The sequence below is a fragment of the Ctenocephalides felis genome, unplaced genomic scaffold, assembly GCF_003426905.1.
Source record: "Ctenocephalides felis isolate EL2017-DRISC unplaced genomic scaffold, ASM342690v1 CF-g0.4_SCAFFOLD_01886, whole genome shotgun sequence".
NCBI lineage: Eukaryota > Metazoa > Arthropoda > Insecta > Siphonaptera > Pulicidae > Ctenocephalides > Ctenocephalides felis.
Genome location: NW_020538040.1, coordinates 26939283 through 26948863, shown reverse-complemented (window position 1 = coordinate 26948863; position 9581 = coordinate 26939283). Strand labels below are relative to the sequence as shown.

The 9581-nt window shown below is 34.2% G+C and overlaps 1 protein-coding gene across 1 annotated transcript; it reads left to right on the top strand.

Annotated features, from left to right (window-relative positions):
* Window positions 1-1456: 1456 nt before the first annotated feature.
* On the top strand, window positions 1457-9198 carry LOC113374798 (segmentation protein Runt-like). Its single transcript, XM_026614764.1, has 4 exons — window positions 1457-1730; window positions 3238-3459; window positions 5447-5788; window positions 8705-9198. The coding sequence occupies exons 1-4, from the start codon at window positions 1457-1459 to the stop codon at window positions 9196-9198; spliced, it is 1332 nt and encodes a 443-aa protein (XP_026470549.1).
* The last annotated feature ends 383 nt before the right edge of the window (window positions 9199-9581 follow it).

Sequence of the window (9581 nt, the reverse complement as noted above, 5' to 3'; positions counted from 1 at the left end):
CGCTTCAAAACTTGTTTTATCTCCCTCGCACTCCCTGGCAACCCGCTTGCCAGAACGCTCAACTACGAACTCCCTCTCTTCTCGGACACATTACACGTGGTAACTACTGTGCATGGATTTTTATTATACGGCTTTTCCGTCTCTTTCTTTCTGACGATGATACTATTATATCCTTTGCACTCGCACCCGCAACGCTTCACCGCACATTTTTCCTGTCTCCCTCCAACAGCAGTGGGTTTCAGGGGGAACTTTTATATACGATTTGGTACACCGCATACATACACGCAGGCAGTGTGTGAAAAAATGTATATTGCCGATGCATTCACACACACTGTCCGAACGTACTTTTGTCGCCTCATTTTCCAACGGAAAATACTAACACATTTTCACGTCGGAAAACCAAACGTAGCACACAAAAAATACCGCTAAAAGTTCTTCGCGCAAATGAGAAACTCGTATAGCACCGACTCTATCCGGCGCATGGGTTTTTTAGTAGGCGACATTTCAACGAACATTTGAGAAAAAAAACGATTTTTTCAAAAAAATCAACTTTTCTCTCTTTCACGTGTATGGAATACAAACACCGCACCACTCTTCATTCGGCGTTTTTTTATATTTCCGTATCAGCTCGACATACGTCTGCTGGCATTATATTTCTTTGTCCCTTTCTCGCGCTAGAGAACCCCTGTGCGACACCCGGGTATTCTTAAATCATACAAAGATTTTTTATTTGACGCCGAGCTGCAGAGAAACTCCGCACGTCTCTTTCTGCCGCGCTCGAGTCGACATAAGAAACGAAAGACCCGACATATTTCGTTGTAAGATGTTTTATTTGAAAACCAAAAAGGGGTGTAACCGCACGATATTGGCGAATACTTTGGTTATACCTAGGCCAAAAACGGGGTTTACTAACACAGCTGTACCGAGCACACTTTTCGTGTAGGGATAAATGCAAGGGTCGCTGTGTTTGTAATCGATATATTTCAAAGAATTAAATGCAAGAAAAATCGAAAAACGCATCAGTCAGCATTGGAACTTCGCGGTGTAAACATGCGCTGTTTTTTCTAAATTTGTTCTAAATTCCGTGCGAGCGTAGTATCAACTTCTTAATAATTGTGCATCATATTAATTATATAAGAGTGCGTGAACAAGTTTTATATAGTAATGGACTAGTGTATGATAAATAAGTTTAATTTATTTCTTTAATATTATTCATAAAAGAACAAAAGTGTAATTTATACATCGAAAATTGTTTATAGTTAAGTGAATAATCCATATCCGATTATAGTGCTCATAAACATAAGTGTTAAAACTTTCTTATAAACGCCTGTGTCTTTACCGCGCATAACTCCCTGTCGAAATCACCGATATAAGAATAATGAAATAGAGTGTTACCGCAATTTGAGTTTTGCGGTTAAGTGATATTTCAATATTTAGTAAACATAAAACAAAAATCATGTGCAGCGTAGTAGAAGACAACATCCAGCGTTCAAGTCCTGGTTCAATCGGCAGCGGTGTTTCGAATCAGTACGGCGATTTGTCATCAGCCTATGCCCACCTAACCGCCGCGTTGCGTCAGTACCACGGGGAGCTGGTCGAAACCGGGTCGCCAGCGGTCCTCTGCACAGCTTTGCCTTCACACTGGCGATCCAACAAGTCGCTACCAGCTGCTTTCAAGGTGGTCGTACTGGACGATGTCCAGGACGGAACACTCGTCACAGTCAGAGCTGGTGAGTGGATTACATTAACCCATAATTTGTTCTTCGGCATTGTAAAGATGCAACACTGAGTACAATGCTAAATAATTTCATAGTCGCCAAAAGGGAATTTAATAAATATACTAATTGTTAGATGTCAAATGAAAAAGTACAAACTTATATTTACGCACTAATGTTATTGTCGGTTGAGGTAACTGTAAATTCAAATGTGACATTCTATTGGTCCGCGTAACTTTCAGGACACATTTAAAATATTTCGATATTTTTCCAAATAATGTTTTTTTCATAATATGATGCAAAAATCTTAATTTTATAATGTTATCAAGGCAACCAACATCAATATTTGTGACCTTTGCTAGGATTTTTAACTTGAAATAACATTTTCAGAAACAGAAGTGCGACCACAGAGACTTAAAAATCACATAATTCATTAATTTTCGAAAAATGGTTTAAACATAATTTTTCGTTTTTTGTTTTTATACATACACTTAAAATTACTAATTTTTTATTCATCTAATATTTTTGGATATACAACAAAAATTCGGCCGATTGAAGGTTAAATGCGACATTGTATTTGAAGCGATTATAACCAACGTACATTTTGCGATTGTTTGCACCGTGATGTTTAATTGTACGAATATGAAATAAAGATTTACAATTTACAAACAAATACAATTAATTAAATCCGAAGTATTTTACTACTGCGGTCAATTGATATTGGTTTCATCACATCATTGTCGTTATTTTAAAATTGACTAAACGCGATTTATGTCATTGTTTAAAATTAATCATCTTATTAAACTTTTTAAAAAGATCAGCATCATTAAAGCTAAAATAGGACACACTGTCAGTCCAATTATATTTTTATAAAATATTCTTTTAAGTTTTGTAACATTTATTCCTAATAAATTATCCGCTGGGACTATTTTATAATCAAGTTATGATTTTATCCTTTTTTATATTGCTAACGATCTCTGCTTATTGTTTAACTAACAGATTGCAAATATTTTGAATTAAAATTAAAATAATTAAAATACAAGTTAATCGTGTGTGGATTTTTTATTGTATATTTTTAATAATATATAATTCTTTAAAATATTAAATGAAGGAGATAAATTGAATAAAAAATATTTATTTTACTTTTTAATTCGACAAAAAGATATGATCAAATTAAAGGATAATATATATCGTTTCCAATCGCAAAAGTAATCAGAAGCTTACTCACTTACAAATTTCCATTAATATTAGAGATAATTAAATAAAAGATAAAAAAATCTAAATCACTTTTTAACATCTACGTTATAATTTCTCGCAACCATGCAGACAGTATTATTATGTATTATTAACACTAGTTATTATAATAAATGAATAACCTTCAACATCAAACAATGATTTCTCTTCGCCGTTTTTAGTAAGTAATAAAATGAAAAATCGTTTACCTAATTTGAATTTATCTAATTATAATTTTTTAGTGATTGAAGTTCAATAGTAATTAATTATAATATTTTCCTCATTACAGGAAACGATGAAAATTCCTGTGCCGAACTAAGAAACTGCACTGCCGTTATTAAAAACCAAGTAGCTAAATTTAATGACCTGAGATTTGTCGGCAGAAGCGGCCGAGGAAAGTCTTTCAGTATTAGTATAAGCATTAGCACACATCCCGTTAGCCAAGTAGCCACATACACAAAAGCCATAAAAGTCACAGTAGACGGACCAAGGGAACCCAGAACCAAACAAAGTAAGTATTTTATAATAATACATATTTCGAACATTTTATTCTACCTGATATAACAATTGACATTAGTAAGAAGCACAACTTTATGATTAGGGATTCATAAGAATATAATTGACTTGATATTTAAAATCAGGTTATTTGTATAAAAGTTGATCCCGGTTGTTAACTCTTTAATAGTATTATGAAAAATGCAAATAATTAAAATGCAGTCCGGTGTTCGCATATTAATAATGACATGTGCATTGTAAAATTGTTTTTAGAATTACTATCAACGCGTAGCAATATCATTACTTTTCATTTTATTTTTATATATTAATTTGCGCCGATTTTGGAAACACAAATCAACCGATTTGAATAATTAAAAAAAAGATTTGATTCGTATTGATGGGGAGATGTGCTGATTAAATTCCAAAAATTTGCAAAAATGGCAATTCAGTTTTTGAGAGAACGCTTAATTTGATTGCTAAATATTTTATTTGTTGATTAAATTTTTGGAAAATTTATCTGCGATTTCAGAGATTCAACAAAAAAAAATGCCATTTGCGGTCAAAAATGATCATTAGACATATGCACATCAAATTATAAGATATTTTATTCAGATTTTTATAAAAATTACGAATTTTGTTTACACTTTTATAGGACGCGTCGCTTACGCGATTCGATATTTTGTCTCTATAAATACAAATTTTTCAAAAGTCATTTTTTCAAAAATTTCAAAATTTTTCAAAATCTAATTTTTTCAAAGTTTCCAAAAAAATTTAAAGCTTTTTTAAAAAATTTAATTATCGGTACGGGAAGTACTAGCAATTTGCATGATACCATACACCACAAGTTTACGTTAAATATTATAGTTTTTTTTTGCATCATCACGAATGTAAATTGACATGATTTTTATTCTATGAATAGCAGCTCTTCATCTGTATTATAAACGGAAGTAATTCAATAAATTATTTTTCAATTGCGCGGCCATTAATTGAATTTGAAATTCCCGGATGATATGTTTTTAGCGATACTAAAAATATTCATAATTAAATATTTCAATTCATTAAAAATTTAACAGCAATTCTATTTTTGTCGAGTATTTTCATTACAGTTGTTCGAGTTCATTGTATGGTTACTTAGAGTATGAATTATGTAAATAGGTTTTCAAACTTTAAAATGAATTTTTATAACATGCTCTTAAACTGAATAGGGTTACGATCGGGTACTCACACATCGTCATGTGTTATATATAATGTATGCGGGATTTCGGCTACCCAGAGTGCAAGCTTTTGTATAACATATTGGAACAAATAGAGTCGGCCATTAATTTATAAATTCGAACACCATCGCTCTACAAGCATCATTAATTTTCATTATTTGAGCGATTGCGTGTCAAGAAGCGGCCCGAGACTTTAATTTAGACCCGTAGCGGTTTCATTAATCTCAATATCACACAGCCATAGTTCATAAACAACTTTATATTGGATAAACCCATTCATATTTTTGTATTAGGTGTTCGATGCATATTAATTATAAAGATAATTGATCGTGAATATTTAATGAATTTATAATTTCAATATATTTGGCATTATGGAGCCAATACTCCGATAAAATACGAGGATAGGGCCGTAACATAGCTCTGCCGTAACATTTCTATATTATAGAAATATTGGTCCCTATATATCATTTCTTGTGAGTTTTGATGTTACGCAAACTTTACCTAACAGTTTCCTACAACATCTGCACTTATGTATATACATAAACTTACAATGCAAACACGAGTTTCCAATCACAATAAAAATAAACAATAAGTTAAGCAAACAAACGTCTTCAACCCTCTCTGTATATAATTCCGAACACGAAGTGTTTATTTTTGTGCTTGGTTAGATGTTTTTTTATATTTGCTGTTTCTTGTACATATACTCATAGTCGCTTCTCGATAATCGAATATCGACTAATAAACCTATCTATAAGAACTAGACATTAAACCATATTTTCCTTTTTCCAGATTTCCAATACCCAGGCTGCTACCCCATGTTGCCCGCTTTGGGTCTTAATCCTTTCCTCTTCGGAGCACTACCGGCCTGGTTAGATTCCGTGTATCACCATTCTGGTGTGGGTTATCCGGCAGCAGGTCACCATGCTGCCGCTATAGGAGATTACTTCAACACAGCAATTGGCGTCAATGCGGCAGATATGCACGTTGCGCCCAAATTACCGCCTGAAAGCGCCCGCGGTGCCATGCCCGATATTGCTCTCAGCGAAGAAGTTAACAGAATGAACGCAGCCAGACTTGGAAAAACTTCCGATATGATGGGAAACAACGATTTGAACCATGCCATTAGTAAAGGTAAGCTGAGGAATATTTAATAACTAAAACAGACTAATTAGAAGTAAATTGAAATTTACGTAATATATATATTTGGTATGGTGGATTTCAATTTACATAGTAATATATTCTATAATGAGTCATTAAATTTCGATGTACCAAATTACGCACGCGTGCTTATTATTAATAGCAATGGATTTTCGATGGCAATGTGTGTAGGGCAAACCGTACTGATTAATGTAGGGATTGTCTTATGAGTTTAGAGTTGCCTCGTAAAATGCGCAATTGCAAATGATCTACACTTAATTATACCCCAAGGAATCTCATTTGCTTCTAAGGCCTCATTTACTACACATACTTAAACATGATTTACGGGCATTGGCTTACATCTTGGGAAGTTAAATTATATCATAGGCATACCTTTCGTAACGACGCGGTTTTGGTCTAGTTGAGATAAAGAGATCGCGAGATAGCCGAGTTAATTACATAGGCATAATGAAAATATATATTACAGACATTGATTTTTTCATTAAGAATTAGTAATTTCCTTTAATCTCGATTTTCGAATTCTACTGCACGTTGTTTGTTTTAATCCGGTGCAAAGTATGATAATAAGCGTTATACGCAAAACCATTCATTCATTTGGAGGTTCGAATGACGATGAGGGCTTTTGTAACAAAACGCATTCATTGATCTCTCCCGTACTGTATTTTGACTAGACAAAGCAACGCTCCCTTAATATAAAAGAGGGGTGATATTACAACATGGGGCAAAATCTGTCTGCCTGACTGTTCATTATAATGTTTGGCTGTTGACGTGTCGCTGAAAATGTGCGTGCTGAAAACGCGTACATCCGAGGGAACAAAATTACGAGCAAACCGATATATATATATATATATATATATATATACTCCTTTGAACTTAAAATTAATTAAATGAAGTAACCGTATTTAAAAACTTGCACTATGAAGTGTTCAATACCTACAAATGTTCTAAATGTTTAACGTTAAATCTGTCATCCCAGTAGTTGAATCGAATTTTGGCAAAAATGTCTTCAAACGCTTTGTTAACTATTTTTCTCGGTGAAAAACAAACATTAATTAATTACTTTACATAAAATTTAAATTGTTATTTTCAAAAACGCAATTTCTCAAGAGTAATCAAACTTTGAAACTAAGCCTTCTAAAATAATGAAAATTGAATTTACAACTTATTCACAAATACAATTTTAAATGTTACGATAGAGCTCATTATTACTGTATTTACCAATTATTTCAAATAATTACTTCATTAGTCAGCATTTTATTTAATTCTCATATGTTAATAAAGTCTGGTATGGCAAGTACGCCATGCCAAACCATAGCGACACTTTTCAATAATTATATTGCTTTGTGATATCTCTTCTGGTGAACTTTTAATCGGCTCTTTTTGTATCAGTATAAACTTTTAACACTGTTTATCGTAATTGCTAATCTTATTAAGAATCAGACATGTGAGACTATAACTACGGGTAAAAAGCCTAAATAAAATACCATTTTATGGTAACAAAATTTCAATTTATACTTTCTTCAGTTCCCGCATCTTTTGTTTGTAGTCTTACACATTAACGTGTATATATATAATTTCGTTTAAAATACACAATCGGTCCAAATGTGTATAGGTATGTTTCACAAAGTACCTCCTTCCGTATATGATCGCGTCTGTACTTCGAAACTTCGTTTGTAGCTCGGAGTGCATTTTTGCACGGTCGCGATTGCAAGCAGCATACGGAAGGCAATGTTCTATAACAGACCTGGACAAGGATAATTGGATTGAGATCCACATTTTGAAACTATAATTAAACTAATCGAAAAAAGTACAATATAAAGTAAATAAAAAATTAGGGTTTAAAGATCAATGTACAAGATTGAGGAACCGATTCTGCCGTAAAATGGACCAATGTTATGGCAAGACTATGTTACATAGCATTTCTCATATTAGGTTGTCAAATATCTCCCTTCCGCTTTTTTGCTCTTGGTTTATAATACAAAAAGGCGGAAAGGAGATATTTGACAACCTTATATAAAATGGTACTAAAACCCGTCAGAATTTTATGTGGTTGCTGTGTGGCCAGGCGTTTTCGATAAAAACCTGCATATTTGTGATGTGGCACGGAATAATAAACATGAAGTTAGATTTTTTTTAGGTGAAACGCCCGATCCCACAGCAAATACATAGCAATTTAACCGTTTCTATTACTATTTTATATGAAAAACGATACGTAGCATACCTTTGCTATTGGTATATTTTACGACAACATCGGCTCCTGAAACTGCTAATCGTAGCCAGAATCCCTATATGTGGATATTCCGAATCACCAGCGAAAAGAAAGATTATTACCATAACTTGGAGTTCCATTTAATTAGGGAAAAAGTATAATCCAAGTATTTCTGCTTTACCATTGCTGTTATATCACCAAGCATTGCATTACAGAGTATCGGGGCTTTTCACATGTGCGGGCAACACAAACTCGCGGCACGGCAGCTCGAAAACTCTTTGTGAAAAAAACTCAATCGACCGGACATGATTCGATTAACTGCGAACCCGCCTCCGCGCCCGCGCTTCGACAAATAAAACAAATACACACGCGCGTACAGGAATATATCGCCCGGTCCGAGAAACATAAAATAAAATACAAAAAACGATAGTCACAAAATTGTACGGAAATTATGGGTGCCAATGTTTGCCCGAGATGTGTAAACACACGGGCAAAAATGGGCTTTTATTTTCAATCGATAAATTTATGTATGAACCGCGGGGGTTACGATTTTTTAAATTCCTATCACTAAAATTATGTGTAGAATCATTATAACGTTGCCAGTTGGTACATCGTTGTTGACACCTAATTATTTGCATCTTCCACAATCAATAATAATTTTTATTTTTTTATTTTTTCAGGTGTATCTCCTACATCTTCTCCCGGTTCAGCCACATCTGACTATTACCCGCACCCTGCAGCAGTACCGCCGCCAGCTGTGGTACCAACCGCCAGTGCGTTACCGCCTTATTTACCGCCTGGATATCCTGCAAGATTGCCTCTGGTTCAAGGAACTCTGCCTCCAACAATACCTCCTTCGCTGAACCCGCTCCTTACGCCTGCAGTTGCGCCACCATTGCCTGCACCACATAGTTTACCTCCGCCAACGAGAGTATCCCACGAGGTTAAAAGAAGTGAGGCCTCCAATTCGGGATCAGCAAACGGAAGTGATGCAAGTGATGATGAGTTCATAGATGTCGAAATTAGATCAGCGTTTACGCCATTAAAGGATGTTATAGTCAAACAAAAATGTGAACTTAAAGCTCCTACGGTTCTCATTGGAACTGGTGATAGGCTGGACTCGTCAAGAACGACGAGGCTGCACAGCCAGAAGACCGTGTGGCGACCATATTGAAAAAGGGATAGAAATAATTTAAATTTAACAAGTTGATGAACAGTGGTTTGTATAACGAATAATATTTAAATTTGTGTTTAAAAGATTGGGTCTGAAACCGAGGTTTCTGGTCAATCTGCATGGTTGTATTGCGCATTTAAAAGCAATATCGGTAAACCAATGCGTGAAAAAATCTTCAATAATTGTAGGGCATGTTATATAGAAAGATAATATTGAAGTCTACATCATTTGAGCAGCTATTTAGATTCTAACTTCAAGTGCATAAAAGTGACAGTGAAATAAGATCCTTGAATCAATCCATCAAACACAAATTTTGGTATTATTCGACTGTTTTGCAAGTTTTGCAAAATTGTTAAATCGTTATAGATCACACTTTAGGAGAT